Source organism: Nanorana parkeri, unplaced genomic scaffold (assembly GCF_000935625.1).
Source record: "Nanorana parkeri isolate BGI_ZX_2015 unplaced genomic scaffold, ASM93562v1 scaffold245, whole genome shotgun sequence".
Classification (NCBI taxonomy): Eukaryota; Metazoa; Chordata; class Amphibia; order Anura; family Dicroglossidae; genus Nanorana; species Nanorana parkeri.
Genome location: NW_017306513.1, coordinates 1,551,816 through 1,574,339, shown reverse-complemented (window position 1 = coordinate 1,574,339; position 22,524 = coordinate 1,551,816). Strand labels below are relative to the sequence as shown.

Here is a 22,524-nt window from a genome sequence, read left to right as displayed (position 1 = left end):
AGTTATGCGGCACGTGTTGGAAGTGTGCAAGGTGTTTAAGCGTCGGTTTCTGAAACCATGTAGAGCCAGCTCCCTTGTTTTTTATTTTGTATATAGGATTTAAATAGCTGTTTTAATACTTTCCTTGCCAACGACGTAAGGCATACATCGGAAACAAAACCATTTCCAGCTGGTCGTGTCAGTATGTCTCACGTTGCTGGCACTCATACTTCTGCTATAAGCTTATGGTCTGTAACTCTGCTCTGCACATTAATAGCTATCAGCGACAAGTCGCTGATGACTGCTATTCTTTCAAAATTAGTCACCACTCCCCCCTTTCCCCAAGCTGACTGCATGCTGTGGTCTGTGTCCCCTCTGATCCACGCTGCTCTCACCCTGCCTGTATCGGCAGAGGCAGCAGGGATCAGAAGGGGCCCAGAGCCAATCTAGCTGCTGGCGCCCGGTGGGGAGAAGAGCCCGAGCACGGCTGTGCTTGGAGGGGAGCTCTGCGACAAGCAGGAGGGCACGGAGCAGCACAGGATATAGAGTGGAGGATCGGTAAATATTTTACTTTCCTTCCTCCCTGTGCAGCACAAACACTGAGTGATTAGTACTGATCACTTGGTGTTTGTAAATAACTGAGCACATAGTAAGTCATTACTATGTCCCCAGATATATGAATGAGCAGGAACTGCTATACATCACTGTTCATTCATGAGTGGGGACATGGTAATCGTTACTATTTGCTCAGTCTATGGAGGAACAGGAGCACTCGGTACAGAGGCTTTCTGTCAATTCATAACTGGGGAGAGTACTATGCCTCCTCATCAGGACGCCTCTGTACAATAAATGCTAGGACTGCAGAAAAAAGATTGAGGACTCTGTGTTCCCAATATTTTTCTATTTCAATATTAGGTAAATAAAGAAAAATGAGCAGAACATTGAAAAAATAAAGAAAAAAAGTTAATAAAGCTCCTCCTCTCCCCACATAACGCACTGCATATTTTGGTCTGTCATGCACATGTACTGAGGTGTGTTTTAGAACACATCGCAGTGCTTGATTTTTTTTTTTTTTTTTTTACTTTGTAAAAGGCAGTGCATGGCAAGGCGTTGTGATACACTGTGTTGTGATAAAATAATGCAGGCATGCATTTAATCACAACACGCACCAACACGCTGATAATGATATCAGTTGCATTTTTTGTAAAAATATTATAAGATATCGTACGATTATCTTAAGGTGTGTGGAAACCGTGCGACCTCTAATACTGTAAGATCTCACGACTTTTATCTTAGGAACATGTTTGAAAACCCGCCGAGAATCGTACGATGTTCGGCAGGTGTGTAGTATGTTCGTAAGATAAAAGCCGGACGGGCCGGTGTGCGCAATGCACACTGCCCGTTCGGCATTGCGGTCATCGGAAGCCCGCCCCTCAGCGGGGCGGGCTTGCGATCATCACAAGTACGATCTGCCTGTCCAAGATGGGCAGATCGTACATTTTTTAAAATTACCTTACAACCATCGCAAGACAAGAGTCTTGCGATGGTTGTAAGGTGTGTGCTCAGCCTTAGGCAGAGCTTGGCAGTGAACGGGGTAATAAGTGCTAGGCTCACTACAAAACGGAATTTTAAAACAAAGGTGTAGTTGTGATTTAACCCTTTTGCTGCCTTATGGCACTGGCTGCAGGTTTCTGTAAACACTCCGAGTGTCTAGAGCCACTGGGATTATGTTTACTTGTATAAAGCTGCCAAATAAGCATCTGGTAAACCTACTTACGAAAACGATTGTGTCACGTTTGGTATCGCTATGTGCACCAGACAGAGCAATAATTCTAGGACCAATATTCGTGGTTAACTCTAAACTGATGACTTGCACAGGCTTGTAAAGCAGCACCTATGGACAATTTGGGGTACCATATTATGTCGCCATTTCATGAGCATGCACAATTTTTAAGCTTGGCATGTTGGATATCTTATTTACTTGGCAAAACCATCTTCTACATTTTACAAAAAATTGCCATTATATTGTGTTTTGTGGATTATAACGTGTGCAAAAAATGCTCCGGCAGTTGAGGGGTTAAAAACTAAAGCCTTGTGTAGGACAGCCTACAATTCCCACATCTATTTCAATAAGATGCGCAAGCCTCACGAGTGAACAAAAAAAAACTTCTTTACTTTCTCCTCCTTTCACACAGCAACAGAGGCTGTTGTCAATGCAGGTGCTGAATGACCAGTTACAGACTTGTTAATCAGCAGTGCCAGACCCCTTCAACATTTTAAATCTCTGTTCTACTATGGTTTAGATAATGGAAAATATAGCACTTCTTGCTCTAATGGATGTCATTTTTTTTTTTTTTCTGTTGCCTTTAGTTATCTTGAGCCCTTTTGGATTAAATGGCACCCTAACGGGGCAGTCATTCAAGATGTCTGATTCCTCTACTAAGAAGTTAATTGGTGAATGGAAGCAGTTTTACCCCATCTCATCCAGTGTGAAAGCGTGCCCAGAGGAAAAGCAGGAGGAAATGGATTGGGAAGACGATTCACTGGCAGCTGTTGAAGTATTAGTTGGTAAGAATCCCTATCTGTAGCATTTTGATATAAAATTTTAGGTTTCAGTGCATGGCATGATTTGTATTGGGAGTTTACCACTCATTCACACAAAATGCAGATTGCCACATGTTTAGCTATCTCGCAGTACAGTTTGTTTGAATGGAACCCCAGCGCCTCCTGGCAGCCATGTTTTGCAGCGATTATATATGCAGTACTGCAATACTTTGTGGCATGCACTACATTTTTAAACGCACAACACTTTTTTGCAGTACAGACCACTGGTAGGTGCGTAGGAGTGCCATTTAAATGAATGGTAATGCACCTAGCACACAATGCTGTGCAATAGCATGCGCTAATCGCACAGTAACATGCATTTCGAATAATGCTTACTATATATTGTAATATTCAGGGCGGATATGATCCGTAGCCAGCGGTATCGGCAAATAAACTTTTATTCTGTTCCTCAAACAATCAAAAAAAAAAAAAAAGGCGTATATTTAGCAGAGTGACAAAATCAACAGGGCTTATTGTCAGCAAACGCAAGATTCGCCTCAGCGCCTGTATACCATGTCCCACCTCATGGTTAGAGTCCCAGCCTGCTCACAGAGGGTTCCAGTATGGACACAGTAGATGGTATTCCACAGCCTAAAGGTGGCCATACACCTTACAATTATCTGCAGATTTTCTGTGGTCAGATGGAAAAAGTGCAACGGATTGGCCCAGGTGGAGATTACTCCATCCACACAGTTTAGCGTAGATGGAGGAATCTGTTGAACCTTTTCCATCTGACCACAGAAAATCTGCAGATAATTGTAAGGTGTATGGGCAGCTTTACACGCACACAGCCATGTGTCATGCTCCAAACACTCCTCACTGACTGGCTTCATGTTCCTTTTTAACACACCCTCTGGCTGGTGGGTTAACTCTTTCATTACCAGAACTGGCTGTAGTCCGGGATGGAGGCTCAGTCCCACCCAAAAATCTCTCTGAGCCTCCAGGACGCATGTATAAATAACAACTCTGGGAAGACTGCCTAGCAGTTTCCCTTACACATCCGACCCAGAACCCCTCGCCTGCTTGGTGAGAACCCTGAATACAAGGCGACCTTAACGGGACCACCACCTAAACAAGGGAGGGATATACCGTCCATCCAGGACACATTCCTGGCGTCCTGTACAATTAAACTTAATTGTAGTTTCTGGTTGTTAGTTAATAGGTCTATCTATTGCCATACCCCATACTATACCATACCATGAACTCTGTATTGACTTCATATTAATATTTAAATGCAGTTATCAAAATAACACACACACACACACACACACACACTAAATATATACATACACACTAAATATATACATACACACACACACACACACACACACACACACTAAATACATACACACAAAATATATATATATATATTATACACAATAAATATATATTAGTGTAAACAGGCTGTTTTTCATGTTACCAGCTGGGATTGGACACATGGTTGGTTTTCCTAGTCAATGTATATTTGTAGTAGATGAGGTTGGCAGATAGTGCTGTTTTGGTGTACACAAAAGCCCTGTGACCTTGATGTAATCTGGTTCAGTTTACAGTCTGTTGGAACTAAGAACACATTGTACCTGCAGTGTGATTGTACACCATTGCATTCATTGCTACATTGTACATAGAGGATCAGAATATAATCTACGGAATGCTCAAAACCCCGGTTTAAGCTGTTAACTTAATTGCCTTGGATGGTACTTTGATCAGTGTGCTCTCTCAGCTCTTACGGTTGAATTTAAAAGCTATCTTTCTCCCAGAGGAAAAGAAAGAAGGGTGCCAATGAAAATTAGCAATTTCGCACCATTAAGCTAGCATATGGAATAGGAACAGTATTTTCTGTTGATGTGATCTGTGGGGTGAATAATGTTTTTTCTATACACATGGACTGAAGTACGAGATGAGTGGAATGAGATTTAGATGTGGGCATTTGTCTCCCACCTCTGTATTACACTGGTGCTAGGCTGATTTTGTAGAGTAAAAGGAACATGCTGCAGTCCTCTGAATTCCATGTCTACGCAGCATTTGTACATAAGCAAGCAACCCTTTTCCAACCCAAAATGGTTAATATGTGCCCTAAGATGAGGTGTTTAGCACTGGGTAATAAGATCTTTGCTTCTAGATTTAAGGGTTCATTCACACTATGTCAATTGAGCAACATCAGTCCGCCAATAGGGCAAATGGAAAACAATGGGCCTCATTTATGCCACAACGTAAGTCATGTGCTGACATGCTGCATTATTTCACAGTGTATTGTGTTACATCACCGGTCACAGTGCTGTAGCGCAGTACACCACACTGCTGTGTGGGGACCTGAATGGCGTATACACATTGTACACTCCAAATAAAGTTAGAAAGGGAAAAAAAAGGAATCATCACACCAAATACTCGCTGGATCTGTCATACCACTGTAGCTCATTTGCTAAAACAAAGCGTCTGAGTGAGTGGGCTGCTGTGAACAGGCCCTTACTAATGGTCTCCACTCAGAGTGCATTGGCATATGCATACTAGAGTAGCATCTGACAAAAGTTATCCCTAGAAACATGATTGAGCTAATAATGACATTAAATGCATGGAGTTAACTTTGGATTTGTTTTTTTTTCTTCTTATATTGGCAGCTTGAGATCCTTAAAGTGCCATAATCCTAACACTTTCCATGCCATACTATTGGTTCATCCCATTGATTGGCAGCCATATTCATTATTAATGAGGCATGAATGGGGGGTGGTGAGACTAAGCTCATCTTACAGTTTGTATTATAGAATCTCAAGGTTGTGTGGTTCACAGGGAGCTGTATAGGGCAATAAGCTCATTTTAGGTGCTTGCTATACATTAAAGAAGAGCTGCGGGCATATGAAATCTTAACCCTTGCAGTGGGGCAACCCCCGCACTGTAAGGGTTACCTGCTTGTTTTGTCTACGGAGCTAAAACAGCTTGTAGTGTCAGTAATGTATGGTTGTAAGTTGAGGCATCATCATGATTGCCATGGATGCCGTTATTTGTGCTTGTAGTTTTGCCTAACCAAATTGGTTGCTAGAATGTGAACTGACCGTAATGTTCAGATCTCTAAATATAACCTGAAAGATTTTCAGTGTCTGAATCTGGGAGGGCTGCCAATATGCAGATTAACAGCAATAATTCTGTTTGCGCCTGTCCTGCTGAAAGTAAGTGGAAGCCATGTGTTGTCTGTACTTGGACCCAACCACCACAATACTCAAAGCCTAGGGGTAACACCTTTCAAAGTATTCAGGGGGAGATTTGTTTCCCCCCCTCCCAGTATATGCTTGCTTGCTCTGATATGTTGTGAAAGATGAGGGTCCCGAGTTTTTGCATTCATTTTTTAATTCCATTTGTGTATGTTTGATGGTTTTGGTTTTCTGGTTTTTGGTTTTCTGCACCCGGGCTGTCAGGATCAGATCCACAAAAATTGAACTCTTCCATTTGGTTTTCTGGTTCTGGCTGGAGTCGGGTAATGGAATGTAAATCACACATCCATTTAGATCCAGCTGCCTATAGACTAACATCGAGCTTCCAATCAGATCCACCAGAAAAACTTGACAGGCAGACCTGATCCGACTGCCCATCTTTTTGCACTCCGTTTTTGTTTGTTTTGTACATTTGACTATACATCACCAAAGGCTATAAAAATATGTAGTATTTCTGTTTCATGTTCTTTGCTTAAATATTTTATCAATTGTTTTTGGTGTGCCATATTTCATGTCTGAAATACGTTCTGTAAATATTAATGTTTGTTTTCTTTTTTCTTTTTAATAGCTGGTGTTCGAATGGTGTATCCAGCATGCTTTGTGCTAGTCCCCCAGTCTGACATACCTACAGTTAGCACTACTGGGTCTACTCACTGTACAAACACCTGTATAGGTGCTCAAGTGCCTGCTTCCTCCAGAGATCCAGTCATGTCTTCTGTAACGCTGACACCACCAACATCCCCAGAAGAAGTACAGACAGGTATGACTTGTCGATCTCCTAATTGTGTAACTTTTTTATCTAAAAAATGTCAAGAGTTGTGTCCAGGTTAAACCTTTCACTATTTTCACCTAGAAGAAAGTAGAACAACCCACTGAGGAGCTGGTGCATGTTTTGGTGCCCTGAAGCAAGGGGGGTTGTTAATTTCTGACCCTACAAGGGCAGTTGCATCAATTCCCTGAATTCAAATATTCCCACAATATCCTCCTAGTTATTACTGTAGATATGCTTTAATGTAAGAAAATATAATGATGGGTTTACTGCTTGTATGGCAACTTTTACTGTAAAGAACCTATTCCAGAACTGTTAAACGTATGTACACAACTGATGTACTCTTGTCTTGTTAAACAGAATATAATGGGAGTGCTGACTGGCACTTTAAACAAGCTGCTACTAGACTTCAGTAAGCTTGGATGTTACTTGAAGCTTGTTGATATCCTACTGAAGCTTGATAACAGCTTGGTTAAAGTGATAGGCAACAGTCCATTAAGATCTGTTAAAAATTCCCTAATGTGAACTAAAGAGTTCTTTAAAGGCTTCAACACATGTGCTAAACTCCAAAAGGTTCACGAATGTCGTGCAAGAGCTTGCTAAAAGCTTCACAAAAGCTTACTGAACATACTGCTCTTATACATGTGAATAAGTAAGTACCCGCCTGCTAGTTGAAAATGAACACTACTTCAGCTGCCTCCAGTGCTGCTTTTATGAATGATTTTGGTCTGTGGTTGTGAGTTGCTGGTCTGTAGGCAGGTATGCCTCATTTTACTTGAAGCAGACTCTACCCACTTGTCTTCAGGCTAAAGGCTCTGTAACAATTTACAGACGTAGTTCTGGCTGCTAATTCCAGGCTCAGGTCACATATTGAAGGTAAAGAAGCATTTTCTTTTATTGCTGGTAAAGCAACTGCACAGCTGCTCAATACCAGATCAGTGTTCTTATACAGAAGTACAGCTACCCTTTAATTATATATTTACTGTTTTACACTAAGCCCCCTCAATAACTGATCTCCCCCCCCCCCCCATTCTTTTTATATTTTTCAGTTGATGTGCAATCAGCGCAGAAGTGGATGAAGTTTCCGTCAGTGTCTGATTGCTTTAATTCTGATACTACTAGTCATCATGGTGGAAAAATACCAAGAAAATTGGCTAACCAAGTTGTAGATAGAGTTTGGCAAGAGTGCAACATGAATCGGTCGCAGAACAAGTAAGTATCTTGTGTGATCAAGAGCTATGATGTAAGATTAAATTGTTCCATGCAGCATAATTATTGCCTCTTCATAAAATGAATTTCCTTTCGCTCTGATGTTTACCCTAGTACCATGTTGCACTACATCTCTTAGTGCAAACGAGAAAAAGATTTTTAATCCGTTATAACTTTTTCTGTAAAGAGATTGTATTCCTTGTGAGGGATTGAGAAAGGGTTCAGAAACAACACTGCTTTGCAGGAGTGAACAATAGAATGCAAGGTTTTCCCCAGAAAAGTCGGATTAACTGTTTTATGACAGTAATATCACATGTAAAATCTAGTAATCTAATGTTATCTGATGGTATATAAAAAAATGTTTTTAACATTTTTAAAGTACATTTTATCAGCGTAGAATTGTTAATCTGGATAGGTTCTTGGTTTGGAGTTTTACTTTAAAATTGACAAATAGCTTAACTGTAATTGCGGTTATATTTTACAAATATATTGTGACTGCAGTTTCATTTAAAGCCACTGCATATGTTTTAAAGCATGTTAATTTTGACATCATTGTCCAAGCAGTGCCAAAAGTACGGTAAATGTGGAAGATGTAAGTCCTTTATTTTCCTGTACATTTCTGGCTTATGCTCACAGCTTGTGATTGTCCTCCCTCATTTAGTGACCACAGCAGTCTTTGTGTACTGTTTCCTCATCCCACAGCTAGGCAGTTTTTTCTTCACAAATGTATTATAAAATGCACATTATACGCGCACACATTTACAAACGCTCCCCTTAAATTACAGTATTTATTTCCAGGAAGCAGGGTACCTAAAAAGAATGCATTCTACGTTTGTATGTCCATGATAGCTGTAGGACTGTTAAGGAAGTCTGTATTTTCAATGTGCAGAAACAAAACCCTCTTTTTATTTGGTGTGAACACAGTATTAGGGCTAGTTCACACTGCGGTCAGAAAAAAATCCTGCATGCACTATTTTTTCTGTCCGGAACGCAGCATTGATGTGCCACACGTTCGGGGTTGGCCGATTGCTCCGTGGCTGTGGTGCCATTGACTTCAATGCGCTCCCACCCCTGAACGCATGTAGTCGGCTGGGATGCAATCCAGTGCCTTCGGCACCAAATCGTGCCGGAATGCACTGTTTGTGGTGTGAACTAGCCCTAAATCTGTACACTAGTAGGTTTCCAAAGGCAAGATCTTTCTTTACCAAAGGAAAACCACATTCACTGTTAGAATTTCATTTGTTCGAGAAAACATTTCCAACCTGCTCTTGACTTTTTTTCATCACTGCGGTCAAAATGGATTGTTAATTTGACCCCATTGACTAATAGAAAGTCAAAGGAAAGATCTTATGTACAAACGTTTGTTGGGAAATCTACTAGTGAATGGCCTGACTTAAATTACATCTGTGACAGTGAAAGGGTTAAACCTGCCAACTCTTGGTATCTATTTACTTGCACAATATGCTTGCCTGTCTGTACCTGCAGATTTTCCAGGCTGTGTGTGGCAGGGATATCAGTGACGACATTACGGTCACAAGCTTAAAAAAAAAAAAAAAAAAAAAAGAAAATCTTCTCCTGGTTTGTTCAATGTCTGGGCAAGCATGGACATTTTTTGTGGAAGGTTTTAATGGCAATGTCTAGAAGCGTGCTTGTTTCTTCTGTTCTCTTTTGAAGCTTTGTAGCCTTTGTAGTGTGGCAGTGTCTTGTGACAGACTCAGAGAACCAGTTAGTTTTTAGAGGTAGCAGGTTCCTGAATGCAGGCAGTGCTAATATACATTTTTGTATGTTACACATATGTATGTAATTGTGTTCATCCCTGCTTAAAAGAAATTGTGAGATTTCATGTACCTGCTGAATGCATAATGTCTCGTGCACCGTTTACACAAGGTACAGCATCCCCCCCATGTGTTTGTGTAGGAGGGTATACCTTATTTTAACATATTTAATCCTGCTTGGAGATGAAGAGAATCTGTCAGATTTTACATAATTACTAAATCTATAACCTGTAGTTGGCTCAGTATGCAGGTAAATAGTCAAGTCATTTTTTGTTCTGCCTCTTTCCACGCTGGGCATCAAGAGTAACTGCCTTCTTCAATTACATTTGAGCAACTTCATCACTGTAGTTTGCACTACTCCACAACCCTGGAATCAGCATAGGGAAATCTCTCACTGAAAACCGTATAATTTGTGTAGTCTGCCAGGACTGTAGCTCTTTTTGGAGAGAGGAGAGCATTTAGAGGGGTTATTCTTCACGCCAGTGTTCATATCACACAGTCCGGTGTTCTTTAAATATTTTAGTTAAAATGTATGGAGTTGTCTTTTGTGTCCATTTGTGCAAATGCTTTTTAACCCCTTCATGACTGAGGCCTTTTTTTCATTTTTTGCACCCATGTTATATTCCACATTTTAGGCCTGAAAATTACTTAAAACCCCCACACATTATATATTTTCTGAATTCCAAGACCCTATACAATATAATGGTGGTAGTTGCAAATTTTTATGTTGCGCAATATTAGCGCAACTCCTTATTAAACCCCAAAATTTAGTGATAAATTTAATTGCCCCAAAACACAACAAAATACCCATTTTTTTAAATGAAATATAAAAGATGAGGTTACAACGAGTAAAACGATACCCAACATGCCCAGTTTACAAATTGCGTGCGTCTGTGAAACGGCGAAAAACTGCTGTACCCCAAAAAGTCCACAGAAGACGCTTTAAAAGCCCCCACAGGTCATCAATTTAGAGATACCCCAAAATACTGGCCCTAGAATTATTGCTCTCCGGTGTGTGCGGCGATACCCAACATGTGTAGCGCGTTCGTCGTTTTTATACATAGGCGCACCCGACGCGTGTTTACGTGGCGACGTGCGTGTTCGCGGGGGACTTTTAAACATTTTTTTATTATTATCGATGCTGGCGACGTACACTGTACGTCGTTGGTCATGAAGGGGTTAAGCGGACTACAAGCTTTACCCCTTTTTTGATACGCATAATAATAAAGTAGGTTATGTAAAGGCTTAACAACTCTGACTAATTTGCATATCTACATTTTTATATTTAAGTGTTTTTCTATTTTATTTCAATTCATTTTTAAGAACTCAACTGTATCTGATAATTATACTATTCAGAAGATGGTACCACAGATGAATACTGCTGCCTGAAGGTGGCAGTGCGCATCTCAAGGCTTTCATTTTTGACAAAGCTTTCAGCCTGCATGTAATCATAATGTGAGAGCTGGCATAGTGATCACGTTTGGGAACCACTCTGATCAATCACTGATCGTCTAGGGGGACATTCTCTGTGACAGCTAGAATTGAGAGCTAGCAACCACACAGTGTTGGCTTTAAAGCAGGGGGAAGAGACCACATGTTTGGCATGGGGCATCATACTGCGGAATGTCAATGAAGAGTTTGTGGGCAGGGAAAGATTACATTTATATCAGATTGGCAGAACTTTGCGCTCCATAGTTGATGGATCCAAACACTGTAAAGTCAGATTGTTACATGACCATCTTTAACAGTTTCCAGATCTTCTGTATGGCCCCTTGTCTGTGAACACAGATGCACTCTAAGCAAGTGACTTTATTCTGAATTTTGAATCCTGCCCACTGTGGCTGCCTCCTTTTGGATAGTGAGAGCTAAAGTAATATTAAAGTCATAAGAATTTTAAGCTATTTCAAATGCTGATTAAATCACTTACAATGGATGCTGCACTGGTCCTGACCATGTTTTAGAGGGACTCCTTTCTCAAGTAGTGTGCTATGGAGTCGTCATTGTGTGTGCTAGTAAGCTGTGTGTGTGTGTCCACAAATACAGCAAATCAAGCTACTTCCCTCCTCCCTGGTACCCTCTCCTCCCTTCTCCAAGCTAGTAGATGAACAGTTGCTGGAGTCTGCTCTGTCCCTTATGACCTTGTACTGGACAGGAAGTTCAGGGAAGCTGAGCTAAGAGAGTTGAAGCTGTTCAGAAACATGATTGATGGGCAATGTATATTTGCCTGATCTGGATTCATTATTGTAAAACGTTTTGAGAGTTTTAATACTACTTTAATGAGCCGATGTCAGAGTTGGTTTGAGGCTCTATTTGTTAAGTTCGACTTACAACGGTTGTTCAGGCTTTTCAGAAGATGATTTTATTAAGTTTGGCTTATAATGGGTCCTCTTTATTAACTGTCTGTGTCTCTTTGGTGCACAGTATTTCTAATGTCTCCACTGTAATAATGCACAGGGCAGTCCTTGTGCAAATAAAAAGTAAATTTTATAGCATTTGCTTTTAGTTGCAGTTTTAATTCCGTGTCTCTTTTATGTTAGAAGGAAATATTCAGCTACTGCTAATGGAGTGTGTGAAGAGGAGACATCAGACAAAATTCCATCCTGGGATTTTGTGGAAGCTACACAGCGAACAACATGTACCTGTTCAAGGTAAAGAAAATCTGTAGATTCAATAGCATTTAACATTTATAGCTGTAAATATTAATTTCTATTTAAGTAGTCCTGATTTTTAGAAAAGTTTATTTTTTATTTTTATTGTATTTCATAGTACAATGATACGACAGTTCAGACGATTAGTTACTGGTTACATTCCAACACATCTATTTAACACATCTAAAACGCTGAGCAAATTGTTGGCGCTATATAAATCCTATATAATAATAATAATAATAATAATAATATGTTGCTTTAGTTTAACATGGGTGACTTGCTATACAGATTGCAATCTTTTTTTTGTTTTTAATCAGGCTTGTAGGCCCTATTATTTTGCTTGGCTTGTTGGTGGTAGGGATTTAGTCTTTCTTAGAAAGGCCCTACAAAGGTGGGGACATTTTTGAAGGTAAGGAAACTGACAAAAAGAGAATGTTAACGGTTAGGAGGACATATAGAGGGCTAGTTCTAAAATGTTGATTTTTAGATGGATATGGAGGGAAGAAACTCAGAGTAGAGGGGTTGTGGAAGTTCCAGCACAAGTTACATGGTAAGGAAAGGTCAAAGTTGTTGGCGTTGAATATATGACCAAAGAATGTTTGTCTTTCTTTTGTTAAAGGAGAACTATGAGGTGAGTGCTTTTCACTCACCTCATAGTTCTAGCCGACCTGTGACAATGAGACTGTCACAGGTCGGCTCAGTAGATCGGGAGGTGAGCGAACACATGCCGATGTTCGCTCACCTCTCGATCCTGTCACTGCTCTCTGCCGTGACAGGGGAGGGGATGGATTCCCCCCTCCCCGCTCCGATCCGCCAGCGCTGACTGGCGGAACCGACGGGGAGGGGGCGGGTACAGCTGGCTCTGCCTCTAGATAGGCAGAGCCAGCTGTCACTCACGCAGCTGGGCGGATCTCAACATTGATGTCGGGATCCGCTCCGGCTGCGGCGTCTCAGTATACTGAGCCTAGGGTGACGGGAGGACGCTAGTTTATGTCCTCCCCTTACCCTAAGGAGAACTATGGGGAAAAGCCCTGACCCCATAGTTCTCTAATATCTGTAATGAGTCATGTAAATGTTATTGTTAAATACCATTTTCTGCTAACCTATGCTATTATGGGTGGTTGACCAACATGCCTTTGAGGTCAGCTTAGCATTGCTAAAGCTAAAAGTTAGGAGCTGTGTCTATGTGCATTCCTTATGTGAATGCAAAATTCACTTGAAACAGGTAAAAATACACCTGTCGCTATATTGTTTCAGCAGCGTCTCAAGCTGATGCCAAACCTATGTCATCAACACAAAAACAGTCTGATCTTTTTTCTGCATGTTTTAGAATGAAAAGTGCATCTTGTGGATTTTTAGGAAGTTCTTTTAATTGGAGGCATTGATTGTGGCATTATTTGTAATGTTTGCCTTGTACTTTACAGGCACAAAAACCTTAAACAGAGAAATTCAGGTCAACCAGGGCAGGTGCCTCCTGCAGGGCCCCAGCAGCAAGCAGCTCAAAAGCACAAGACTAATGAAAAGCAGGAAAAGAGTGACAAGCCTCAGAAGCGCCCGCTGACTCCTTTCCATCATAGAGTACCTCTTTTTGATGATGTTAGCATGGAGACAGACACTGCAAACCAGAGACTTGGCATTCGGTCCCAAGACAGTAGAGGACGTTTCTCAAACATTCGACCTAATGATGTAGCAAAAACACCACAGTTGCATGGCACTGAAATAAGCAACTCACCCCCACCTCCTCCCTTGAGTCCGCACCCTTGTGAGGGTCTTGATGATGGGGGAGAGCCTATTAAAAACCCATCTACTCCTCAAAGTCAACATTTTTATCAAATGCCAACACCAGATCCACTAAACCCAGCAAAAGCAATAGATGAAAGAATAGATGGCTTACCCCAAACCTTTGCTCCAGCGTTTACTGAAGTTCTGGAGCCAACAGTATATGTTGGCGCTGCAGTTCATATAGAGGAACACGAAACGGACAACACCTGGATGTATTACAAACTCCCAAAGAGAAAAGAGTTAGAGTTTATTCCTCCGCCACTTCCAAATGATAAGCTGAGAGATGATCCTTTTGGTCTTTCTGGAAAGGAAAACATTGTTTCAGTCACAGAGTGAGTACCATCTTTACATGATATGGGTGTCCGGAATGTATACTTTTCACTTGATTACAAATTCCCATGTGTGTCTGCTGTTAATTAAAATGCCATTTGAATACAGTAAATCAGAGGTTTAGTTTAGTGGCAAGGAATAGCGTGTAGAGTTGTGCAAATGTAAACAAGCCTGTTAAAGATGAGGTATAATTCCTGACAATCTATTAATAATCCGCTCAGGACTTCCCTACTTAAGCAAAGGATATAAAGCTGCTATACTTAAAGCGTGAATGGTTTTGAATAGATACAAATAAATGTACAGCGCTATATAGCTACACTACCATGCAAAAAAGAAAATATATAGATCATCCAACAAACAAATGAATACGTGAAAAGATTGATTCTGCACCAGTATTTCAATAGTACTGGCGCAGAATCCATTCATTTGTTTGTTGGATGTTCTATATATTTTCTTTTTTGCACATGTGACATTCACTTATTATATGGTAGTATAGATATATAGCGCTGTACATTTATTTTTATTAGAGGTAGAATTAGGCTGGGCTCACACCTGGGCGTTTTTTGCAGCGCTGATCGAAGCGCTGAAAAACGCTCAGCAAGTGAAATCCCATGAATCCCTATGGGCATGGATCCCACCTGGGCGTATTTCAGCCCGTGGAAACGCGCTGAAAAACGCTTTACGCCCAAACAAGTACAAGAGCTTCTTTAGGGCGTTTTCCGCGCGTATCCATTGGTATTCCCGAGTGTGGCTCGGGGTTGAATCGGTAAACCCAAGCCACACTCAGGAATACAGCGTAGGGCTTACCTTGTCCGCGATCCCCGCTGTGTCTTCCAGCCGCTGCCGACTTTCGGGTTCCGTGCCTTGAGAGCGGCTGCGTCGCAGGGGGGGCGGAAGCGGCGGGAAGTTCAAAAGTTTAAAAAAGTGCTAAAAAACGCGCCTATGGTACGCCCAGGTGTGAACCCAGCCTTACTGCCTTTTGTATCCATTCTGGCCCCACCCTTCTTCTGAGCCTTACTATTGACTAGTGATTTGGCTCAACATTAAATTTAGGTTTGCGGGTACCTGTAGTGTGCCCATACCAGTGCATTAGGTAAGTGTTTTTCCAGGTTCCATGACAGTTTTTCTTGTGTGCGCAGGCTCTTATTAGAGGGACTGCTTTCTTACTCTTCAATTGCTTCTGTCTAATTCAAAGGTTGTTATTGGCCTGGATTGGTTAGCAAGACGGAGAGGAGAGTCCCCTCTATCCAGGACAGGGTTGGGAAAACCTGAGGTTCCAAACTTCCCCACTGTTGAAAAACTGGGATACAAATGTTTACATTTTTTTTTGTAATGTAAATAACTATCCATTTGTGTTGCTTTTGGTTCCAAATGCTGACTGTGTTTTCCTTTTTGTAGCACAATAATTATGGCTTGCTGTGTCTCCCTCGGAGTATGTCTGAATCTACTTTTTGAGAACCGTAGTCTCTAGAAAGCTTAGCTCTTCAGAGTGATCTAATATGTTGTGCTTGGTATATAACTGCAACTGCCCATATCTCGAGTATTCTTATATACAGTATGTTACTTTATTTCTTCAGATATGATTACAAATGCTGGTGTCAGGTTTACGTTTAACAGCTTTGGCCTGCAAAGATTTACGTCCCCGTTCACACCGCCGGCGTTTGTAGCTTGTATTTGTCAGCCCGGAAATGCTCCGCACAATCCTGTAGGTGTGCGCCTCTTTTGGGGAGATCAGCCAGATGTGACCCTTTTTCCTATTCCTAATTGCGCTGATCTGCCCAAAAAAAGAAGCTTGTATACTTTTTTCCAGCGACTGGCGCTTTTTTATTATCGCAACGCTGTGCTGAGACGTGAACGGGGACAATAGAAATCAATAGGATTTCTTGTGCAAAGCTTTTCCGTGCTGACAAAGCTTCAAATGCCCTGTTGTGAACGGGGACTAAATGTAAAATTCATAATTGCCTGTTGCTAAGGTGCCTACACATACCTTTTGCAGCAGCTTTCCACCCCAAATGGTCCCATCATGGCTGGTATTGCAGACATAGCTTCAGGACTTTCTGATGTGGCAAACCCTTTACTGCCTTCGCTTTTCTGCTTGTTAGGGAGGCTATCAGTTGTGATTGGCCTATATGAGTGTACTGTATGTGTGTGGGGATGCTTGACGGAAAGCTTAGTCACTGCCCTAAATTATGAAAGACCTTTGCAACAGCTCAATGTTTGAGCATGACAGAAAGATTTGGAGGCTTCTGTACCTTGCGGCATCTGCATTACTGGTTGACGAATACACAAATTAGAATGAAAACGACTTTTTCACAGGTTTGCGATCGCTGAAAAGTCAAATGACATTATACTCGCTTACGAAATGCAAATATCGTCCGGATCACCCGACCTCATTATTGGGTCCTGGGAATTTTTATGGGATATACATTTTATTTTTGAGTTTTTTTCCCCCCTAGTCTTGATCTGGTCAATGGTTTAAATTGCAGCCACAGTCAGCCAGCAATAGATCACTATAGCAGGCATTGGACAGAGCTAGAACAGCTAAGCCACTGTACTGAATGGGAGTGCAGTGACCCCACTACACTCCCAATGTCAACAGAATGTAAAAGCTATCTGTTTACTTTGGCTTTTACAGCACACTCCTATGGAGTGATCTGTAAAGGCATCGGAAGCCCAGGAGTTGTTTGTTTGAGCCATGGAGGAGTGGTGCTTTTGTGTGTTATCCATGGATTCAGAATCTGGTTCTCTCTGTGCTTCAATAGCCGCCATTTGAACCCATTGCAGACATTTACCCTTTCTACTCTCGCCCACAAGATGTTTCTTGTAGGCATCACCTTTGCGAGTGTCTGAGCTTTTGACCTTGTTCTATAAAGAGCCTTTCACCTCCACCAAGACATTATTTTTCTTCAGTCCACCTGTCCTGCTCCAGTTCTTTAACCTCTTGCCGTACGCCCGTAAAAAATTAAAACCCCAGTGGGGATTAAATACCACCAAAATAAAGCTCTGTGTCCCCAAAAAATGGTATAAAATTAATTTTAGTACAGCGCTGCATGACAGAATAAATGTCAAAGTACCGCAGCGCTGAATACTGAAAAATGGCCTGGATGGGAAGGGGGTTTAACACCGCGGATGTCAACTGGTTAACACACACCAAACATGTCAAGCCATAAAATTGCGTGCGTCCCCTTCACGACCCATGATGGGATAATTGTCATGGGTCCTCGAGGGGTTAAACAGACTCGCCGGGACTCTGGTCATATTGGTAGAGGCGGCCGCCGGCTTTACAGTAGAAACGATTTTCTGGCGGCTCAGGTGGACTGGCATCTTGGGTGTGGGGAGGAGAGCGGCGAACATCCATTCACCGATCTCCTCCCCGTACTATGGGAGCGATACAGATTACATCACTTCCGGTCCCATAGCTGTCAGTGGCGGGATCCTGAAGCCCAGCAATAAGCTATTGAAGGTATTACATTGATTTAAAAAAAAATATTAAATAAAATAAATGTAAAAATAATGTAAAAAATAATTTTTAAAGACCCCCCCACGAGCACGCACATCTTCACATAAACAAGTAGCGTGCGCCTACGCACGAAAACGACGATTGCGCTACACAAGTTGGATATCGCCTCACACGAGAGAGCAATAATTGTAGAGCTAATATTTACACGTATCTCAAAACTGATGACCTGTGGGGGGCTTTTTAAAGCATCTATGGACTTTTTGGGGTACTGAATTCTGTCACAGTTTTACGGACGTACTCAATTTTTAACCTGAGCATGTTACTCATTGTAACCTCATCATCGTTTCTATTTTCCCCCCAAAGGGTTTTGTATTGTGTTTTGGGGCACTCAAATTAACTCGAGTGCATTTTTCACTAAATTTTTGGGTTGTGTTAATGTTGTGCAACATAAAAATTTGCAGCTACCACGCTTTTATTCTACATGGTCTTGGCTTTCAGAAAATATAAAATATAATTTTCAGGCTTAATGTGGATTATGACATCACCGAAAAAACGAGCACATATAGACGATCAGCGGGCTATGGAGCCGCCGATGGTCTATATGTGAAACACCTGGTAACGGGTGTTTGCATTGGTCGGGTCTTTTCTGCCCGTGCGTGCCCGCGAGCAGAAAAAAATGCCGTCTGGGGACGGCAACCCGCCAATGCTGCAGTGCCGTCCGTCCGTTTTTTTACAACGGGCGGACGGCAAGTGGTTAAAGGAGAACTATGGGATTATATACTGAGATGCCGCAGCGGATCCCGACATCTATGTCGAGATCCGCCCAGCTGCGTGACTGACAGCTGGCTTTGCCTATCTAGAGGCAGGGCCAGCTGTACCTGCCCCCTCCCCCGTCCGTTCCGCCAGTCAGTGCTGGCGGATCGGAGGAGGGAGGGGGGAATCCATCCCCTCCCCTGTCACGGCAGAGAGCCGTGACAGGATCGAGAGGTGAGCGAACCTGGTATGTGTTCGCTCACCTCCCGATCTACTGAGCCGACCTGTGACAGTCTCATTGTCACAGGTCGGCTAGAACTATGAGGTGAGTGAAAAGCACTCACCTTATAGTTCTCCTTTTAAGGGGCTAAAAGATTTTACTGCTCATTAATTTACTGTTATCAGTGATTAATGGCCCTAGAATTTTTGCACAGCCGCACACATAATACACGAACGAGCACATATGGACGATCGGCGGGCTATGGAGCCGCTAATCGCCTATATGTGAAACACTCGGTAACGGGTGTGTGCAATGGTCGGGTCTTTTCTGACCGTGCGTGCCCGCTAGGGGGTGCGTGCGGGCGGTGAGTGTGAGGCGGGGAGGAGGTGCGGCGTGGATGCGGGCGGGCGGGTCTGGCAGCGGCGAGCGTGAGGTGGGGAAGAGGTGCGGCGCGCAGCGTGTGTGGAGCCGTGAACAGGGCCAACTGATCGGAAGCCGATTAATCGATTATTGAAAAAGTTGACAACTTTTTCAATAATCGATTATGTCGATTAGTTGTTGCAGCCCTACAGGCAGTACCCAGTCCTATTTTCTTGGGGCCGGTTGCATTTGTGTGCTGTGTTCCCCAGCCCCCAGTTGGACTGCTTCCTTTGGATATCTGAAGGTGACTTCTGTGTCCCTTAATGGATGAGAAAAATAGGATTTTTGTACTCCGTCATCAAATCCTATTTTTGGAGTCTGAGGGACACAGGAAGTATTTCACCTTGAGGTTATACTGCTGTTTACAGCAGGGCTGCGACTAATGAATATTTTAATAATCGATTAGTTGGCTGATTCGTTTAATTGGATAAACAAAATGAAATTCCATCCAAAATTAAAATAAATTACACAAATGCAGTGTTACAAATATAAAGTTTACTTTAGAATAAAACTGAATACACAAATTTTTTGCAATCGCACTGCACTAGAATGCACGGCATTGCGGTACCGTGCATTCCAGTGCGGGCGATTTACACTGTTGGTAGGAGGCGCGTTTGGGGTGCTATCTAAATGAATAGCACTGCAACGCTGCTCCTGCATCAGAATTTCAGGCCAAAACGAATTAATTTTCCCCCCATTTTTTTTTTTATTGTATTGTGCGCACATGGTGCTTAAATAGCTTCAGCCAGGGAATGACGGCTGCCATTGACAAGATTCCACAGATGGCAGCTGAATGTAAATACAACAGGTATTTCAAATTGCAATAGCGAATAGCAGGCTAGCTATTGCACCTGTCCACTGCTCGCTGTGCCCACCTCCCAGCGTAGAGGAGAGAGCTAGGGGATCCAACCAACTAATCGATAATGAGAATAGTTGACAACTATTCTCGTAGATTATCATCAATTAGTTGGTTGCAGCCCTAGTTTACAGTAGAATTTGACACTGGCAAACACAATACCTGTAGGCAAGCCAGGTTACCCTTCCTACTGCCAGCATGCCTTAGTTTGGTAGCAAGCAGTACCAAGAGCATGATTATAAACAGAGGGGTGGGACCTGTGTCCCTCAATGGACCTCAGGAAATGGATTTTATGGATAGTATCAAATTCCCTTTTTCTCTGACCTACATACTTGTTCATTGGGGTTGATTTACTAAAGCCAAATAGACTGTTCACCTTGCAAGATAATTTTCACCTAGCTTAGTGAATTAGGTGAAGCTCTGATGACTTCACATACATTGGGTAGTCTTTGCAAAGTGAATTCTCACCACCTTCACTAAGCTAAGGGCAAATTCCTTTGCAAAGTGAACAGCCTATTTGCCGTTAGTAAATCCATTCCATTGACCTAGGACAGCAAGGACTAGCATGCAATATTTAATCTGGGGGAAACAAATGTTTTGGGATGAAAATGTAAGTAAAATAACTATGCTAATGTATTTGAATACTTATTGAAAGCCGATGAAAATGCAGCTCGTGCATCATAAGATTTCCCAGCCAGGCTGGTTTTCTGATTGTCTGCCTTTCCCTTTCAGGTTAATGGTGCACTGTAAAAAAACGCTGAAGATTTCCGAAGAATTGATCCAAAAGTATCAAAGTAAAAACCAATATATACCAACAACTGTATTAGATAGTGAGCAAGAGCCTGATCCCTATGCATTTGTGGAAGGTGATGTGGAGTTTGTCTTTGATGCTAAAAAGGAAAGACAGTCAAGTGAAAGAGAAGTGGGGAAAAAACACAAGGTTGGTTTTGTTCTTCAATTCATTGTGGATAAGTTCAATTCCTGTTTGTTTATGCTTGTATGCTTACAGAAGAACAAAAAGGTGTTCTGGTAATGAGGGACAAGACTTTTATTGCCTTTTAAACCAGTCCCTCTTCTGACTTCTTGACATATCTAGACTTGCTAATTAACCATTAGTATTAATGAAATGTTTCCAGCATTCCAATCTCTTGTGGTGTCCAGGGCTGCTTGCCTCAGATATGTAACCCAGTTAGAAGATATTGCAGCTTCCTGACCCAGTGTTTAAAGGATGCAACTCGAAATGGTTTCAGTTTAAAACAACTTCCTTTTGTGACTGCTATCTTCTGGTATTCCTGACTTAACAATGAGAATTTCAGTTCATCTAAGGAATTGCTGTTTGTTCTCTCTCCCTTGAGTCTTGGCAGTCTTGGCTAATGGGTTTGATGCATCCATGTAATATATAAGGCTGTGCGTGGGAACCTGCTCTGCCCTTTCAGCGGAACAAGTTGTCTTTTGTTAATCATCATAGACATTTAAGTGGGGTGTGGTAGATCACTCACAATGAATTATGCTCCTCCCCTTTGCAGCAATTTCCAATGCAGTGTTAGACTTTACTTTCTGAAGTATTAGATTGCATTACAATTTTTTTTGTTTCTCTTTCTTTTTGTTTGTTTGCTTGGAGAATGTTATTGGTAAATGTGTACATTTACGTTTCAGTTTAGGATGCCCTTTGGAAGGCGCCTTTATCTTTTTTTAACCAATGTGGTTTCAATAAATTCTTCATCTCAATTTAAATTATTCTATTTATAATACTGTTAAAAGCTGAACTCCTGGGTAAGCAAATACTTAACACAAGAGAACTGTTTTCTTTAAAGGAGAACTATGGGGTACATGTCGTTTTTCCCCATAGTTCTCTTATACTAGCGTCCTCCCATGACCCAAAGCTCAGTATATCACGAGCTACAGCTCCCGGTATACTGAGGCCACCGCAGCCGGGGACGGATCCCGACATTACTGTTGAGATCCATCCAGCTGTGTGAGTGACAGCTGGCTCTGTCTATCTAGAGGCAGAGCCAGCTGTACCTGCCCCCTCCCCCATCCGTTCCTCCATTCAGCCCTGGAGGATCGGAGAGGGGAGGGGGGAAATCCCTGCAGGGAGCCGAGAGTGACAGTCACGGCTCTCTGCAGGGATAGATCGAGAAGTGAGAGAGCAACAGTATATGTTTTGCTCACTTCCCGATCTATTGAGCCGACGTGTGACAGTTTCATTGTGACACGTCGGCTCGAACTATGAGGTTGAGTGAAAAATCACTCACATTAAGAAGAACTCTTTTAACCACTTCAAGACCAGGTGTTTAGACCCCCTTCCTGGCCAGGCCATTTTTCAGTATTCAGCGCTGCGGTACTTTGACTGACGTTTATTCCGTCATGCAGCGCTGTACTGAAATGAATTTTATACCATTTTTTGGGGACAGATAGAGCTTTATTTCGGTGGTATTTAATCACCACTGGGGTTTTTATTTTTTACTATAATTAGGAAAAATTACAGAAAATTTGGGGAAAAAAAAGTTTTTTTT

At 42.0% G+C, this 22,524-nt stretch overlaps 1 protein-coding gene across 1 annotated transcript in view; it reads left to right on the top strand.

Annotated features, from left to right (window-relative positions):
* The window catches only part of MED13 (mediator complex subunit 13), a 92,748-nt gene that overhangs the window by 41,171 nt on the left and 29,053 nt on the right, over positions 1-22,524 (top strand). Inside the window, exons 5-10 of the mRNA XM_018556663.1 lie at positions 2,350-2,547; positions 6,355-6,546; positions 7,605-7,767; positions 12,077-12,187; positions 13,612-14,301; positions 20,741-20,948. Of these exons, the coding sequence (XP_018412165.1) occupies positions 2,350-2,547; positions 6,355-6,546; positions 7,605-7,767; positions 12,077-12,187; positions 13,612-14,301; positions 20,741-20,948 (1,562 nt within the window). The remainder of the gene's footprint in view (positions 1-2,349; positions 2,548-6,354; positions 6,547-7,604; positions 7,768-12,076; positions 12,188-13,611; positions 14,302-20,740; positions 20,949-22,524) is intronic.